Below are 18,967 nucleotides of genomic sequence, written 5' to 3'. Positions count from 1 at the left end.
ATGCTTCTCCCTTGCCCGGTCTTTGTGGTTTTCTACCCACTCTTACCCCATCCTACCCTGCACTCCCCCTTGTTTGCTCTCCCTTCTCCGCTACTCTCATTCCCTCGTGCTGGGGTCTCCCACCTGAAGCAATCCCCCGGGCAGTGGTTTGCTATTTGTTCAGGGTGTGCTCGCTGTGGCGGGGAGGGCCTGGCATTTCCTCATCCCCCCCTTCAGCATGTTGTTGCCCCTTGCCAGGGGCCCCTTATTTCTACCCTAGCTGCTGGTTTTCCAGCCCGTGTTCCTCGACAAACTTGTTTGCTTCGGCGGGAGCTGTGAAGAAGTATTCTCTTTCTTGGTACGTGACCTAGAGTTTCGCTGGGTACAGCATTCCAAAACCCACTTTGTTCTTGTGAAGAGCTGCTTTCGATCTATCGAATTTGGCCCGTCTCCTGGCTAGGTCTGCACCAATGTTCTCCTAAATTCTAATGAAGTGTCCTTCCCATTTGCAGGTTCTGTTTTTCCTGGCCCAGCGCAGGATTGTTTCCCTGTCTTGGTACTGGTGCAGTTTAGCTATAACTGCTCTCGGGTGGTCCCCTGCCTTGGGGTTTCTACCCTCGATCTCCTCTGGTAGGCCCACAATCCTGACATTTTGCCTTCTCGAGCGGTTTTCCTGATCGTCCACTCTGTCCTTCAGGCTCCCCTGTATTGTGCCCAGTCTCGCCACCTCCTTCTCCAGAGACGTGGTCCGGTCGCTCATGTCAATCGCGGCTTTTTCTAGCTCCTTAATGGTCGCCTCTTGGGCTTCCAGTTTCTCCTCTTCGGCTTCCAGTTTCTCCTCTGCTCTGCCCAGGGCGTGCTGCGCCTCTGCCAGGGCCTTGGCCATTGCTGCCTGCACTGCGACCTCTATGTCTGCCCTAGCCTCTGCTTTGTTTCCTGCTGATGTTCGCTCAGCGCCTCGGCAAAGGCTGCCTTCCCGTTCCAGTTCCCCCCTGGCTCAGGGGGAAAATGCTCCTGTCTGCCCAGTTCTTTTTGTTGCAGTGAACCTTCTGTTCCACCGCTTCGTGCGTTGATTAGCTCATCTGAACGGGCTCGCACTTTGCTCTGCCTGCTTTTGGTGCCCCTTCTCCCTCTGCTTTGGCTCCCATCTGGCAATTGTATTCCGTTTTTTTTCCCCCCTCCCATTTTTCCCCCTTTTCTTTTCCCCTTTTTTTGCCCCCTCTTTTCCTTTTCCCCTCCCTTCTCTCCTTTACCACTTTTATTTATAACATTCTTTTCAAGAGAATTTGTTTTTTTTTTAGAAAAAAAGTATTTCTCTTTAAAAGTCTTCTTTTCAAAATTTTGTTTTTGCAAAAGGGGAAGTTCTTTTTCCTATTCCCTCACTCACCCATGGTCGAGAGAGAGAGGCTTCTGGCCGGGAGTCCCTCCTTGTTCCTACCTCATGGCGGTCGCCGCCGGGGGGAGAGGGAGGGGTCGGACCTTGCTGCTGGTTCGGTCCCCGCTTTGGTGCCTGCCTTGATCGGGGCCGCTGCTCGTCTTACCCTGCGCTCTGCTGCCGGGGGGGGGGGGGGGTTGCCGTTCCTGCTGGCTCAGTCCCCGTTTTGGTCTGGGCCGCCGCTCGTCCTGCCCTGCGTTGGCGGGGGGGGGGGGGGGGGGGGGCACATGGGTGAATTTGTACGCTTGGCTGCAAGTTCTCGACGAGGAGCGGGACGCAACTTTGTTCCCCTCCAGGAGCTCCTCCATCCGCGACCGCTCTCTTCCCCCGCCGGAAGCCGAATCCAGCATCCTATCCAAAACTAACAGGGAATGTCTCCCCACTTTCTGTGTAAGTTGTTATATAAAAAGTTTGACTTACGGGTGGAAAGGAATAAAATGTTGCTTCTCTTCATCACTTTCTGTTTTGCATTTTACGATGTCGGTGATGTCCATGACTAGAATGAGAAGTAGGAAATATTCTTTTTTTTAAGATACACCCCAATATAGCAGAGAAAAAACATTTTTATGAGCTTTAACGGCAATTTGTGAAACTAAAGTCAATAACTCGAATGACGATAATGATAATCTTTATTATTACAAGTAGGCTTACATTAACACTGCAATGAAGTTACTGGGAAAAGCCCCAAGTCACCACATTCCGGCGCCTGGTTGGGTACACAGAGGAAGAATTCAGAATGTCCAAATTGCCTTGCAGCACATCTTTCGGGACTTGTGGGAGGAAACCGGAACACCCTGAGGAAACTCGCGTAGACACAGGGAGAACGTGCAGACTCCGCACAGACAGTGACCCAAGCCAGGAATCGAACCTGCCACCCTGACGCTGTGAAGCAACAATGCTAACCACTGCGCTACCGTGCCAGAAAAAAGTCCATGCGAGTTGCTGAATTGTTGTTAGTTGACAACTGGTTCACTGATGCCTTTTGGGAGGAGGAGCTGCCACCCTTACCAGGTCTGACCTGCACGTGACTCCAGTCTCGCACTAAAAAGTAGCTTTGACCATATTTTCAGAACTGGGAAGAGACAATAGCTGCTCCTGGGGCAGCAATGGTCACATCATGAGAGCCAATCAATTTTCAAACCAAATGCTTCTCAAATGAAATATATGAGCAATGTTTATGTGATTTTAAACAGCAAGAAAATATATTTCTTCCCACTGTGTTCTCTTTAACCATGGGCCTAATGAGACCGTAATTACAACATATATATTAAGCCTTTATTATGTAAGTAACATCCCAATGTGATTCGCAAGAACCATATCAGAAAAACACCTGACACTGAATGAGATAAGGAGACATTAATGGGTGACTAACTTAAATCGGTGAGGTAGGACACCTTAAAGAAAGAAGAAAATCTGGAGGGGTTCCAGAAAATAATTCCAGAGTTTAGGGCCAAGGCAGCTGAAGGCACAGGTGCCAACGGTGGGCCAATGAAAATCAAGGATGTTCAAAAGTTAGAGGAAGGCAGAGACTTCAGGGAGAGCAGAATGTTGGAGAAATAGGAACAGTGGGGCCATGGAGGGCCTGGTCCAGGAGTCAAGGTGAGTCAGCAAGCATGGGAAACACAAATGTTAGATTAATAGCTGATGAGTCTACAACCAGGGGACATAATCTGGAGTCAGCCATTTAAGATTGAGATGAGGAGAAATTTCAGCATTCAGAGGGTGGTGAATCTTTGGTATGCTCTACCCTAGAGGACTGTGGAAGTTCAATCAATGAGCACATTTTTCAAGACAGAAATCGATAAATTTCTGGATACTAATGACATGAAGGGATATGGAAATAATACAGGAAAGTGGTGCCTCGGTAAATAATCAGCCATGATCTTATCTGATGACAGGGCAGGTTCGATAGGCCTACTCTTCCTATGTTCCTTAATCCTTTGAGACCATGTTTGCTTAGGATGTAAAGTAGAGGCAGCGTTTAGAATATTTGTCGTGAGTCACCCTGCCTCTCTGTAAAAATGTCCTTAATTTATGAGATAAAGTCTCTGCCTACCTAACTGCCAATAATGAGAACCTACCCTTCGACTTGAGGACACAATATGCATTTCCTGATGTAATTAATCCAGAACAGCTACCCACCAATACTGAATAGAAGCAAACTCTAATGATTGTCAAAGGCACTTGTCAGTGAATGTACCCAACCTAGTTAACTAACCCCTGGCATTTTCCATTGTTTACAGCAAAGCTGGCAGGTCCAGGACTAAGCTGATATATATCTTGCGACTTGAGAAGATTAACTAATTACCGCTCGAAATCACTATTTGGTGAGCTGAGATGAATCACCCTGTGAAAAATTTAATGGACAAACTGACTAGTGGCTAAATTTTATAAAAGAATGAACTGTTTGGAGGTGGAAGTTAACCCCTTCTATGTTGCCGGCAGCAGCATAGACACAAAATGCTGGAAATCCAATGCTGAAATAAGCATTGTGGGTCCCATTGTAGGGCAGATTTGTTTATTGGTCCTGAAATGACCATCATCCCCACCCCTAAGAGAGGTAAAGCCTGAAAGTGGCCTAGTCAAATATTGGGTCAAACATCTTTCAGGTGCTGTGTGTATTGGGGGGAGGGGGGGGGGGGGGTTGTACCCTGAAATTGGCCTCCGTTGTCTCTGTTTCATGTCATGAGTTCCAATTTCTACTCAGGTGCCCCGTCCTCTCAATTGTACGATAATACAGATTAATCCCTCTTTCTTCATCTCTTTCTTTTTTTAAAAAATTTAGAGTACCCAGTGCATTTTTCCAATTAAGGGGCAATTTAGTATGACCAATCCACCTACCCTGCACATCTTTGGGTTGTGGGGGCGAAACCCACGCAAACACGGGGAGAATGTGCAAACTCCACACGGACAGTGACCCAGAGCCGGGATCGAACCTGGGATCTCGGCACCGTGAGGCAGCAATGCTAACCACTGTGCCACCATGCTGCCCCCTTTTTCCATCTCTAAGCAAGCACTCAAGGATTAAGGAACTGGAGTAGGCCATTCAGCCCCTCAAGCCATTCAATTAGATCATGGCTGACTATCTACCTCAATGCCACTTTCCCGCATTATCTCCATATTCCTTGATGTCATCAATTTTCAGACATCTATCGATTTCTGCCTTGAACATACTCAATGACTGACCCTCCAAGGCCCTCATCATTTGCACTCATACACATCCTCTTTCCTTGCTCTAGCTTTCATATGTATGCTCCATCTCTATTTCTCAGGCTCTGTCTGTATAAGCAAAAGATATACACTTCATAAGATTACAAATGTTAAACAAATGAAGCAATTCCAGCAAAAACATGTTTCTGAGTTATGTCAAAGAATTGCCTCAAATATCTGTCACCTCCTCCAAATGATTCCACCTGTTCTTTGTTGCTGATAGTTTCCTCCCTAATCTATTCACTATGCAGAGACTCTGTGATTATTCATTCCCTGGGTGGAACCATAACCTGGGCATCTAAAAATGGGTAAAAGCTACCCCAGACAGTCCCATGTTGAGTTACCCAAGAAAAGAATGACCCACTCATTCACAATTCTGGTAATTCAGGAGACATCTAGAAACTGAGTATTCACAAATCTTAAAGGGACAAAAGTTGCAGGAATATAAAGAAATGAGAGTAATCAGATTGCTTCAAAGAGCCAACACAGACAAGCTGGGTCAAAATGTCCGCCTTCTGAGCTACATGGTTCTATCGGTCTTTGGAAAGTTACTTTGAAGAGACAACCCAGAAAATAATGAATGTAGGAATTTTAAATGTATTATAGGTATTGTAGTGTCATAAGTTTGAGTTAGTGCGTATGACTGCTGTCGTCATGTTTTAAAATAAGCCCTAGTTTGAAAGGCAACAAGGCTTTTGGGAGCTAGGGCTGCAATTAAAGAATTGTAAAAAACTTGGGCTAATGGAATGTTGTTTTGATCCCCTTTGGAGTTAATTTGATTAGAGCTTAGTAAGACGATGTTGTTGCTGGGTGGAGCTAAGACATCAGGCACTTTGTAGAATAGCACATCAGTGGGGTTCTGGCTGAAGCTGTAACCACAAGTTAAGCAGTTGCTCTCTGCAGTTCAGTTAAAAAATGCGTCTGCAGACAAAAGAGCAGTGTGGTTGGATTGGTAAACAAACCAGCTGAAACAGCTTCTGAAGAGATACAGCCAGAGTTTCTGCATGGCTCTGGCAGGAGTCAGATCTTGTCGTTAAAGCAGTGTCAAAACATCTCTCTTTCTCAAAGAACATCTCTGTAAAGCAAGTTTCCCGATGGCTTAATAGTGGATTGAGATCTAAGATGGGTTGTTTTTTGTTGTTCGAGTGGGGATAAAGATAGCAGTTAAGGATATTGTATCACTGTTTGAGTAGTATTGTTTAAGAGGTAATTGTAAGCTATTTTCTGATGTTATGTTAAAGATATTTTAATACTGTGTTAGTAATAAAGTTTATTTTAATATACCATGTCCCTATCTCTTCTTTTAACACTCCTGGAGTGAAGTATCCTTTCCTCACAATCTTATCAAATTAAAATAAAATATTGGGGTTTCTGTCCAGTACCCTAGCTACTGTTGGGGTCTGGTATGGGATCGTAATAAGGGCAAAAACTAAAAAATGGGGGGAAAAAAACCTTTGAACCACTGACAGGACAGGTAGCAGAGTGAATACATTTCCCTACATTATGGGCTAGAAAACTATAATGGTTCTTACTGGCTAGACTGAAAGTCTAGAGAATTTGATTTGAAATCCCACTGTGGTTACTTGAGCATCTGAATTCAATTAAAAATATTCCTGGCTATATCCCGGTGATATATTTTTCCTAATGGTTCGAAATGAACCGGTTGCCACATCAGATTCCTTTGCTCTCCCAGAGAGACCAGTAGGGGGCAGCACTGTATCCTGAAAAGGTCAGGTGCCTGTGGTGATAAGGCCGAGGGGAACAATGGCAAAAAATGTGGGAGGTGTAGCAGAGGCATGGGGGTGAATGGTGATCCAGGAGATGGATCCTTGCTTTGCATTAGCCTTGCCTTGCCATCTGCCTTAAATGGTGGTGCCTGGGCATGCTTCATTTTCGGAGACTGAAAATGTCAGTATTATCATTGCTTCATTAATATTAATTAATGTTGGGAGGGTGTGTGTTTGTGTGAGTGGGAGAATCCAACCATTGCGATGCCAAAACTCATCTGCTGCTCTGTTTAATCAAGCTGTGATGGTATGAGGCTCCAATATTAAGTTACTTCATAAAAGCTATCAGTTCATAAATGCTTCCAATCTCATCTCTCCAAACTCGGTCTTCACTCTTTGCAATTTGAGATAAACAGAACGGCAAGGGATCGCACGGACACTATGGGCGCGATTCTCCGAAATGGAGAGAAACAGCCGACGCCGGAGTGAAACCCGGAGTGTTTCGCTCCGGCGTCGGAGGCCGCTCCTCGCCCCCTATTCTCCCCCCCTCCAGAAGAATGAATGGTACACAAGGCAGCTGCTGGCATGTGCTGACCTGTGCCCAGAAATGAGTTAGTATTTTCAGAAAAGCGGAGGGGGACAAGGGTGGGCACCAAAGAACAGCTTGGTGGGAAATTTAATAAAACTAGCAAGGAACTTGAACAATGGTAGTGGATGCAAACCAGGAGAAGCATTCCGTTCCTCCGTATCATTCTCTGGCACCTTGATCATAGAAACCACACCACATTCAGAAACTGAATGGTGTGGATAACCATCCTTCCACACAGATGGGATTCCTGGAAATGACTTTAATGTAGAGACGGCATCCTTTAAAACTTCCATTTCGCCTGCCTTCCATTTAATTTAAACTTCAATTTAATTTAGATTTAAATTGAACTAACTTAAATTAGCCTGACTGAGTGCCGATAGGATCTCAACGTGAAGAGCCTCTGTTACAAGGAGCACAGAATGGAGGAGGATGCTCTCATCAGATCAAATATACTACACGTTCATCCCAATGCACCGACAGACAATTGACACTGTTTGAGTCAAAGGAAATCAATTCACTGTCAGGCTAATAGTTGGAATGCACCATCTTGTGGCATATCTTTAAGATATCAGCTAAAAATCGTGAATAGAGTGGTGAAATTGCATTTATTAATTATCAAGCCTCCTTTCAGTGTCAAATTACAGCTGCTTAAAAGAAAAAATACCCAAATTAATGGGATGGAAGTTCCTTCTCTCTGCTGGCTATAGATGTCCGAGATTAAATACATTTTGACAGTCTGAAAGCACTGGATACAGAAAATACTATGGGCCCTGACAACATCCCGGCTGTAATAGTGATGTCTCGCACTCTAAAACTAGCCAAGCGTTTCCAGTGCAGCTACAAGACTGGCATCTACCCAACACGGTGCAAGGTTTCTCAGCGAGTGAGTGGGACAAGGTAGGATGCTCTTTTCAGAGGGTCGGTGCAGCCTCGATGAGCCGAATGGCCTCCTTCTGCACTGTAGGGATTCTATGTTTATGGGGGACATCTTCCGGCTGTGCACGCTGGCGGGATCTTCCGGTGCAGCCGACGGCGCACCCCTACCGTGGATTTCCCGGTGGGGTGGGGCGGATTCGATGGGAAATTCCATCGACAGCAGTGGGACCAGAAGATCCTGCCACTGGCCAATGTTGGGCTGACCCCTGCCACCAAGAAACATGCTACGATGAGGCTAGAGAATCTTGCCCTAAATGTTTGGTCCATAAAAACAGAACAATGCAATCTGACCATTTAATCACCCGATCATCAGCAAAGCAGTCAAAGGTGACTTTGACAGTGCTATCAATAGGCACTTCCTCAGCAGTAACCTGCTTATTGATGCCCAGTTTGGGTACTACCAGAGCCACTCAGCTCCAGGCATCATTACAGCCTTGGTCCAGGCATGGACAAAAGGTCTGAAGCTGAGGTGAGAGTAACTGCCCTCAATATCAAGCCAGCAATTGACTGAGTTTGGCCTCAAGGAGCTCGATCAAAGCTGACTGAAATCAGAGGGGAAACTCTCCATTGATTTGAGTAATACCCGCCACAAAAAGGATATGGTGGTGGTTGTTGAAGGCCAAACATCCCAGTCCAAGGTCACCACTGCAGGAGTTCCTCAGGTTATAGCCTAGACTCAACCATCTTCCGCTGCTTCATCAATGTCATTCTCTTAATCACAAGATCACAATGAGCATGTTTGCTGATAATTGCAGTGTTCAGTACCATTCGCAACTCCTTCGTTACTGAACTGGTCCATGCCCACATGCAACAAGACTTGTTCAGGCTTGGCAAATAGCATCCGTATCACACAAGTGTCAACAAGACGTCTCCAACAGGAAAGAATCTAACCATCTTTGCTTGATATCTGTGGCATTACTATTGTCGAATATCATGGAGGTTACCATTAACCAGAAACTGAACTTGACAGACCATATAAATATTGTAGTTTCAAGAGCAGGTCAGAGCCTGGGAATTTGTGGCGAGTAACTAATTTCCTGTCTCCCCAAACTCCATCAACCATCTAAAAGTCACAAGTGGCGGAGTTGTCCTGTGCCCACCACCACCACCCCCCCCACACCCCCCCGACACCACCCCCCCACCCCCCCCCACACACCCCCACCCCTGCCACCACCCCCCCACCACCCCGCCCCGCCACCAAGGCGGGTTTCATGCCATGAGTGGGGGCAAACGGGAGAACCTGGTGGAAGGTCCAGAAATTAGTTTCACACTGGTATAAAATAATGGTGGGATCTTCTGCTCCCGCCAGTCATGGTGGGTTTCAATTTCCACTAGAGGTCGGTATGAACGGAATTTGCATCCTGTTAATGGGATACAGCTAAAGGCCTGACTAGATTTGTCCATCGACTGCCCGATTGTCCGGGCAGCCAGCAGGAAATCACACCAGTGCAGTACAGGTCCAGACCAATGTGGTGTTTAAGAAGAAGACCTGAGGCTGCCTCCGGTGTTCAGGGTTGAGGCCTCCAGTGACCGTGGGCTCTAGAACACACAGCAGTGGGTGGAAAGTGCATTTAGCAGGTGGATCTTCCAGGTTCAGCGTGTTCCTGGAAGGTCATCTTCTTTCTGCAGGAATTGAATCTTCTATCTTCAACAGTGAAACAGTAATGTTCCGATGCCTTTTAAAAATGGCACTCGGATTTTGGGCGTAAGTCATCCAGCCGTTTCATAAATCATTGCCAAATTCCCCCCACAAAGTGTATTACATCAGGGTCACGTGATACAGAGCAGCTTCCCGGTGATCTCTGCTGTCACCTGAGAAGCCCCCCTCCTGTCACGAGACTTAGTCCCAGATGAAAAAATTACACCCATGGAACGTAATGGAATACTCTCCATTTATCTGGATGGGCACAGCTCCAAAAACACTCAAGACATACAACACCATCCAGGACTTGATTGGTACCCTAATCACCAATGGCATACTGAAGCTGTAATGTGTACAATCTACAAGATGCACTGCAGTAGTTCTTCCAAAGCACCTTCAAAACCCCTGACCTCTACTTCCTTGAACGACAGTGGCAGCAGATGCAGGGAAAAACCACTGCCTGCAAGTTCCGCTCCATGCCACGCACCTTCCCACCTTGGAATGATATTCTTGTTCATTCACTGACATAAGGTCAAAAACCTAACAGCACTGTGGGTGTGCCTACACCAAATAGATCACAGTGGTTCAAGAAAGTGGCTCACTACCACCTACATGAGGGCAGTTTGGAACAGGCAATTAATGCTGCCCTGGTCAGCGACGCCCACATCCCATGAACAGATGAAAAAAGTCTCAAGCCAGTTGGGATGGTGACAACCCATAATGTCCCTGTTGGTGATATTTCTTACTCATTTTGCAATCTCCCAAGAGCAGGTATTAGCGAACCCGTGTGGGAAATGGAAAAAATGGTGCAGTTATGATTCTTTGAATTCATAGTAATAGAAGGTGACTGTTATCCAACAAATATATCTGAGCAAATCAGGGAGTGCAGTAAGGATGGAGAGGTACAGTTCTATATTAATGAAAGATCATTTTTGTGTAGCTGGAGAGAGAAACAAATGTAATACTGAAAGGAGATGCATTTAAGCACAGAGGCTTTGCAACAGGAGCAGCAACGTCAAGACAATGACTCAAGCAACTAAATAGAATGTTGCGATATTTAGCCACAGCACAAGATAACATACCATCTCATTTCGGTATTGTATGCTGTATGGAAGTTATATTCTACCAGTGAAGGAATATTATTGAGGAACGATCACAACTCATCAATGTTACACCCATTTGAAATGAGCTCAATTCACAAGTCCCTAGATAGGTACTGATAGGTAAGGTCAATCGGCTATGGTTCATCTCTCCAGAACTTTCAGTCTACCATCGGCATATCCAACTGATTCTTTAATGGTTCCAAGGTTTGCATCTCCACCACCTCATGCCAAAGTCAATTCCATGAGTTGGTCACTTTTTGTGTGGCAAACTTACTGTTATCAGTCTAAATCTTGCGTTCACGAGCATAGATCCATGCCCTCCTATTACCTTAATTTTACGTAGTTATACTTTCCATTAATTTATTACTTGCTTAGTATGATAGCACTGAATCAGCTGAAATATTGTGCATGTCAAATTGCAGGATACAGTGTAAGTCCAGTTCATAAACCAACACTGAAATAAATCAAAGATAAGATAACTACATTTTAGGAAGCATAAAAAGATCTGATCAGAGCATGAAAAGACACAATAGAGTTTTTTGATTAAATGAGGCCATTCTAAAGCATATAATTTATGTGCATTGTTGCATTCAAGTGTAACAATCAGGATTGAATAACAGAGTACATGATGTCCCACTCATGTTGGTGGTTCAGCTTATGAGACTCTTTTTGAGCTATGGAATAAAAAAATATAGGAACAGAAGAAAATATGGACTGACAAAATTCAATCAGCCCAAGCTCATTCTTTCCATAAGCTTGGTACAACTTATCCAATGAAGACTCAATACAACCAACACCATAAGGCACCAGCCAGAGGCACATGCCTATAAAGATATAGGTCTGTACTTTGACAAAGAGTCGCCCAGACTCAAAAGGCATGATCGTCTGGCCATGCTGCACCGGAAAAGCAGCTTGCTGAGGCGCAGCGTGGCCGGTGAAAGCCGGGAGACTCTGCTCCCAGGATCTACCGACTAGCAATCCCTCACGAGATTCAACGCTAACTTGCGAGATGTTGCAAGGGGAATACTGCCCACAATGGGCGGGATCAGTGTTTGGCAAATCTACATATTCAAGCAAGGCAATAAGCTTTACTCTAATGTGCAGATTCCCAAGATACCTGAGGCTTTGAGATTAAATCCCTTCGCCTCGGGGGACGTTGGGTGAGCACCATTTGGTACTGGTGCCCACAAACAGGGACTAGACTGAACGCCACTCGTGGGAGTGTCAAAGAGGATAGGAGGCGCCCAGTTGCATGTCCCTTGGGCAGGGTGGTGCCCTGGCACTCCTAGTGCCACTTGGGCACACTGGCAGTGCCAGCCTGGTATTGCTGAGGTACCCAAGTGGCACTGCTAAGTGTGGGGAGCACTGCCAGGTTGACTCTGCCAAGGTGCCAAGCTGGCATTTTTTGTGTGCGCATGATTGGGCCGCGGTTGCCCGGTGTGGGTTTTGGAGGGGTGTAGTGGGGGGCCAGGGGACCCTCCCATGTTACGTTTGGGGGGTGGGGGGGGGGGGGGGGTAGGAGGTCAGGGATTGTTAAATGGCGTCCTGATCATTCACTACAAAGAGGAGTTCCGGCGACGGAGCTCCTCATTGTAAAAAACGGGGCTATGTGCTGCCCGTTCAGGTTCCTTTTTCAAAGCGAGTCGCATTGAATAGCAATGCGTTTCTCTACACTGCGAGTGCCAAGAAACATGGAGCTAAACATGCTCGCTCAGGGACTTTGTTCCCTTTTGGGAAGATCCCGCCCAAAATGTTAACTCCCTTCTCTCTCCACAGATGCTATCAGACCTGCTGAGACTGTCCTGTATTTTCTGTTTTTATTCAGGTTCTGTGCGATTGTTTTATTCTTTCATGGGGTGTGGGTCCATCGCTGTCCAGCATGTGTTGCCCGTCCCTAATTGCCCTTTAACTGAGTGGCTTGCTAGACAATTTCAGTGGGCAGTTAAGAGTCAGCCACATTGCTGTCGATCTGGAATCACATGTAGGCCAGATCAAGGAAAGGTGGCAGATTTCCTTCCTTCCTTAAAGGACATGGTTAACCAGATGGGTTTCTAGAACAATTAATAATAATTTCCTGGTCACCACCACTGAAATCAGCTTTATATTCCAGATTTGTTTAATTTAAATTCCACCAACTGGGATTTGAACCTGAGTCCCCATAGTATTAGCCTTGGCCTCTTGATTACATGCCCAATTACATAACCACTACACCACTATCTTTTCCATCCCAAAGATAATCTGCCAGTACAAATACAATCTTAGACCAACTTGAGCCTTTTGCATTCTTTAAGTAAAAGGGGCGCGATTCTCCCAAAACGAACAGCGCGCCCCTTCCCGACCGGGAACCGATTCTGGTCCCCGGTCGGGGCTAGCAGCCCGACGCCGCAAGCTCCGGCATCACGGGCTTAACGAATTTCGTTAAGCCCGCTTGCCGGAGTTAGCACCGGCTGACGCGTCATATGACGTCAGCCGCGCATGCGCGGATTGGAAGACTCCAACCCGCGCATGCGCGGATGACGTCATCGCGTATTTGCGCGAAACCCGTACATGCGCGGGCCGGGATGCCCCTCAGTCGCCCATGGATACTGCGGGGCGGCAGAAGGACAAATAGTGCGCGGGCATCGGGCCCGCTGCCCGCGATCGGTGCCCACCGATCGCGGGCCCATGGCACCCTTGGCACGGCCGTGGTACTGCCGTGCCAATCGGTGCCATGGTTATAAAAAGCGAGTTGTTCCCGCCGTTTTTACGAACGGCCAGACCAGGTCTGTTTGCCGTTCGTAAAAACAGCGTAAAGGGCTGGGACTTCGGCCCATCGAACAGCTGTGAATCGCTGCCGGCCGTATAAAAACGGCGGCAGCGATTCATGTCGGGAGTTGGGCGGGGGGGGGGGGGGGAGAATAGCGGGGGGGCGGGAAAAATGTTGGGAAGGCCCTCCCGCTATTCTCCGACCCGTCGTGGGGGTCGGAGAATTTCGCCCAAGGTCTGACAGCATCTGTGGAGAGAGAAAATTGAGTCTCCCCCCCCCCCCCCCCCCCACTAACATCACCACCACTCCATTCCCCTTCCCACCAACTCTCCACAGATGTTGTCAGGCCAGCTGAGATTGTCCAGCATTTTCTGTTTTTGTTTCAGTTCCTAATCAGGTTGTACTCAACCTAAAACTGCCCCTCGCTCAAGGTTCATTGGCAGCCTGACTCAAAGAAGGCCATTCGGTAGCAGGCGCAAGAAATTGTAAAAATTATTACATGCACTTTGGGATTCAATCCCTTTGCCTAGGAGACCAGGGGTGAGCGTCATTAGGTACTGGTCCCCACAAATGATGACTAGACGGACGGTACTCGTGATGGTCTCCAAGCGGACTCAGAGCCCCCCAGCTGCATGCCCTTTAGCCAGGGTTGTGCCCTGACACTGCTGGTGCCACCTGGGTACCCTGGCGTGCCAGGTGATACTACCTCACTTCAGAGGTTTGGAGTAAATGATTTAGTTGGGCTGCTAGACTGAAGCAAGCTTGGCCTTCACATGAAGAGTGAATGCTCATCCTGCAATAGGGGCACTGGGCACTGGAGCAGTAGTAGGCAATTCAGCTCTTCGAGTCTGCTCTGCCATTCAACCAGATCATGGCTGACTTGGTTGTGGTATCAACTCAATTTTGCTTCTTGCAACACCACCCCTGCACCCACCTCCTCCAAATACTTCATAACCCTGGTCTCCTTTGTCTAACTCAACCTTTAATAAATCCAATGACCCAACCTCCACTGCTTTCCAGGAAAGTAAATTCCACGTATCTTTGAGAGAAAAAACTCCCCTCATTTCCGTCTTAAATGGTAGACCTCTTCTTAAAACCGTGCCCCCTGTTTCTCGTGTCTCCCATAAATGGAAACCTCCTCCCAGCATCCATCCTGCCAAGCACCCTTAGGATCTTGTATGCTTCAGTAAGATCACCTCTCATTCTTCTAAACTCCAATGGGTATAGGCCCGGCCTGTTCAACTTCCTCCATAAGATATGCCCTTCATCCCCAGAATGAGTCAAGTGAACCTTCTCTGTGAAGGTTTCAGAACCTGTTAAGAAGAGTTTAGTGAACAGCATGATTTGCTTTTCTATTGGTCTGTATGTCTTTTAATCTCTTCACTTAAGCCGCATTCACAATTCCAAGTTAAATATCTTCTTTACAGCAGCATTATCTATTCTTCTGTGTACTTCAAAACCTAAATCTCATCTCCTCTCACTCGCCTTATCTCTGATCAGGATTATTCCAGTCAGTATAAATCATAGCCATGACTCTTATTCCTTGCCAGCAGCACTAGAACACAATACATTGTGCAGCTACTAATTACCTGCCACTCCAAAAGGTCGTCTTAATCCTTGAGTGCATTTCTTCTGGTTTGTGTCCTTCAGATCCATTCTTCCAACACGGATTATTTGGCAAATTAGATAAATTTTATCCCGATTCAAATCTTTGTTTCCCAGGTCCTAAGCAAAATCAAAATCAGAGTTTAGTATAATCTTCCAGATTATTTATGTCAAATCATTTGAGGAAAAAAATAATATCAATTCATATTTCCCCATTCTTACAGACTGGAGTTAACACGCTGAAAGATGCATGGGGCCTCACGGTAGCATGGTGGTTAGCATCAATGCTTCACAGCTTCAGGGTCCCAGGTTCGATTCCCGGCTGGGTCACTGTCTGTGTGGAGTCTGCACGTCCTCCCCGTGTGTGCGTGGGTTTCCTCCGGGTGCTCCGGTTTCCTCCCACAGTCCAAAGATGTGCGGGTTAGGTGGATTGGCCATGCTAAATTGCCCGTAGTGTAAGGTTAATGGGTGGATTGTTGGGTTACTGGTATACGGGTTACGTGGGTTTAAGTAGGGTGATCATTGCTCGGCACAACATTGAGGGCCGAAGGGCCTGTTCTGTGCTGTACTGTTCTATGTTCTATGTTCTATTATTTTCAAATAATAGTGAAGTCTGGGCAAACGCTTTAATGGTACCGCTTTTTGCTGAAGTATTTTTTGCCACTAGGTGGGTACTTATGCATTGTCTGAACTACAGGATCAACAAGGGGATTTTGCACCCTCTTTTCCCATGCCACATTAGTTATATTATCAATAAACTCATTTGGAGCATGAATCACCCCTCTAGGGTTTTGCTTCACATTGAACTGACTTAATATATTGTGTTCATAAAAATAAATTTGTTCTCTTGAGGAAAGAAGAGCTCCAAGGATAATCCTAACATGTGACCCTTTATATGAAATTTTACATGGGTCCTCATGGACAATTTAAACAGGGTTTTCTGTGGGTGTTTGGTACTTGCATATTCACTTGAGCTGAATGCGGCTGTGGTTCACAATATAATGCCAAATGACTGGGAGAATTTCCATTGAAATTTGAGGCTGGAGGCCTACTCTTTGTGACAAAACCAAAACTGCGGAACTGCTAATCATAGTTGAATATTCTAAGAGATAGCATTGCCAGCGTTCTTTGAAAATAGATGATGGATTGAAATGTCACAACTTTTAATCCAAAGGACCAACAATAAGAAAGGCCTTTGGGCCTATGAGAGTCACTCTTCATTTAGGCCTGCTGTATGACAGGAACATTTCCTCATTGCCTCAAACAACTAAATTCCCAGAAAGCCTTGTCTTAACATCTATATGGTCCCAACAGTTGAGAAACATTATGTTGCCTTGATTTATCTTTTGCTATGCCTACTCTTGAACCAGTGAGTTTTATTTATTCATAGAACGTGGGTAGCATTACTTCATAGGACTGGGTAAGAATGGCAGATTTAACTCCCTGAAGGACATTAGTGAACTAGATGGGTATTTACAATAATAACTTCATGGCCATCACTAAACTTTTAATTACAGATTTTTCTGTAATTACCATCTGTCATGGTGTGATTCGAACCCAAACCCTGGTCGCCAGATGTTACCCTGGGTCTCTGCATTACTAGTTCAGTGACAATACAACTAGAATCTAGAAGGACAAGGCAGCAGATCACTCCACACCGCATGCCAACTGGGCGTGGGGATATATCGTCGTTCCTTCACCATTGCTGGATCTGATATCTTGGCAATCCCCACCTAACAGCATTGGGTAAATGCCTTCCTCTCAAGCATATGGCCCACCATCATCTTCTCAAGAGCAACCAGGACTGGCCAATAAAAGCCAGCCTTGTCAGTGAGACCCACATCCTAGGAATAAATAATTATGTAAATAAAAAGGGTCCGTCTCCCTTCAAGAGAAAGCTTCATCAGGGAATATATAATCCCATTCTCTTTTGTCAGTGGTGCTGACTAATAAACATGTCTTTTTTTGGGCTGCAACTTATTTTCTGCTTTAAAATGACCTTACTCTTCTATCTTGCCATTTGCTATATTAATCGCTTGCTTGTTGATGGCCCTTTCACAAAAGTCATTAAAGTGATTTAATATCAAATAGATAGACTGTTAAAGCCTCGGGGTTAGCCTACTGCAGTATTATAATGGGTTATTATTGCTATTTACCCTTTCACCCTGAAATTTTGCTTGGTACACTTCCAAGGCTGATGACAGCCTTCCAATGACTCAGCAATTGGTCAGTCTTCCTGTGTGAACCAGACAGTGAGTGGCACAACAGTATTTGGCACAAGAGGGCATCACAGTAATGTGAGCTATCCTTACCTCCTATTTTTCAATAGGGGGCACTGGATGGGGTTCGGAATCAGGAAACTATCTGAATCGTCCCCCCCCCCCCCCCGCCCCCCTTCTCCCCCCACCCCGGTATAGTTTCCTTCTTCTTGGCTTGTTAGTCTGGAGATAATTATACCTGTAGACATGGAACGTTTATTTGAGAAGTAGTCACATTTACACAGGCTGCATTTTGATACTTACAGTAAACACCACTTTCAGGTTGTTCAACATGTCAATTTCTTTCGGGAGGCCTCCACTTCCCCATCGCACTAAATAATTCTCACTGGAAAATAGACGGAGAAGTGAAATGTGGATGATTTAGCAAAGTCCGAGAAATGGTTCGGTTGTGTACTCACAGAATAATACCATTCTTAGAGTGCAGGAAGCCATTCAGACCACTGAGTCTGCACCGACCCTCTGAATGAGCACTCCACCCAAGCCCACTCTGCCGCCCTATCCCGATAAGCCCTTAACCTAACCTACACATTTTTGGACATTAAGGGGCAATTTAACATGGCCAATCCACATAACCTGCACATCTTTGGACTGTGGAAGGAAACAGGAGCACCCAGAGGAAACCACGCTGACAGGCTAAAACGTGCAAACTCCACAGTCACCCAAGGCTGGAATTGAATCCGGGTCCCTGGCGCTGTGAGGCACAATGCTAACCACTGTGTCATCGTGCCGGTAAAATAGATGGTGCAGTGTTTTATTGGGGCTGTGACTCACATGTCTAAACTGTCACCGATGAGTGGTGTATCACAGTGTTCAGTCCTGGGATCTCAATTGTTTACAATTTATACAAATGACTTGGACAAAGGGATGGTGGCTTAATTTTCTGAAGAAACAAAGATAGATATAGGAAAGTAAGATAGGAATGTAAGTTGTGAAGAGGACACAAGGAGGCGACTAAAAGTTATAAATTGGTTAAGTGAGTGGGCAAAAAACTGCCAAATAGAGTAAAATTTGGAAATTGTCCATTTTGGCAGGAAAAATAAAAAATAAGCATATTATCTAAATGGTGAAAGATTGCAGAGCTCTGAGATTCAGAGGGATCTGAGTGTCCCCTATATGAATCACAAAACATTAGTATTCAGGATCAGCAAGTAATTAGGAATGCTAATAGAATGTTATTATTTATTGTGAGGGGAATGGAATACAAAACTAGGGAGGTTGTGCTTCAGTTTACAGGGTACGAGTGAGACTACATCTGGGATACTGTGTATAGCATCGGTCACTTTATTTAAGGAAAGATGTAAATGTGTTTGAAGCAGTTCAGAGAAGGTTTCGCAGACTCATACCCAGAATAGGAGGGTTGTGTTGTGAAGAAAGGTTGCTCAGGGTAGTATCCATTAGAGATTAGAAGAGTAAAAGGTGACTTGATTGAAACATACCAGGTCCTGAGGGGTCTTGACAAGGTGGATGTGGAGAGGATGTTTTCTCTTGTGGGAGAATCTAGAACTAACGGTCACCGCCCATTTAAAACAGAGATGAGGCGAATTTTGTTTCTCTAACAGGGTTGTGAGTCTTTGTAACTCTCCTCTTGAAAAGGTGATGGAAGTTGAGTCTTTGATTATTTCTAAGGCAGAGATGGCGAGGTTCTTGGTAAACAAGGGGTTGATAGGTTACTGGGGGTAGGTGGGATGCAGATTTGAGGTTACTATCAGATCAGCC

General features: G+C 45.7%; 1 protein-coding gene across 1 annotated transcript in view; it reads right to left on the bottom strand.

Annotated features, from left to right (window-relative positions):
- Positions 1-18,967, bottom strand: part of LOC119965058 (dedicator of cytokinesis protein 2-like) — a 759,716-nt gene that overhangs the window by 627,090 nt on the left and 113,659 nt on the right. Inside the window, exons 9-11 of the mRNA XM_038795299.1 lie at positions 17,495-17,576; positions 14,957-15,092; positions 1,835-1,910 (exon numbers count right to left, since the gene is read on the bottom strand). Of these exons, the coding sequence (XP_038651227.1) occupies positions 1,835-1,910; positions 14,957-15,092; positions 17,495-17,576 (294 nt within the window). The remainder of the gene's footprint in view (positions 1-1,834; positions 1,911-14,956; positions 15,093-17,494; positions 17,577-18,967) is intronic.

The sequence above is a fragment of the Scyliorhinus canicula genome, chromosome 4 (genome assembly GCF_902713615.1).
Source record: "Scyliorhinus canicula chromosome 4, sScyCan1.1, whole genome shotgun sequence".
NCBI classification, from domain to species: domain Eukaryota; kingdom Metazoa; phylum Chordata; class Chondrichthyes; order Carcharhiniformes; family Scyliorhinidae; genus Scyliorhinus; species Scyliorhinus canicula.
This window is presented reverse-complemented; position numbering and strand designations above follow the sequence as displayed.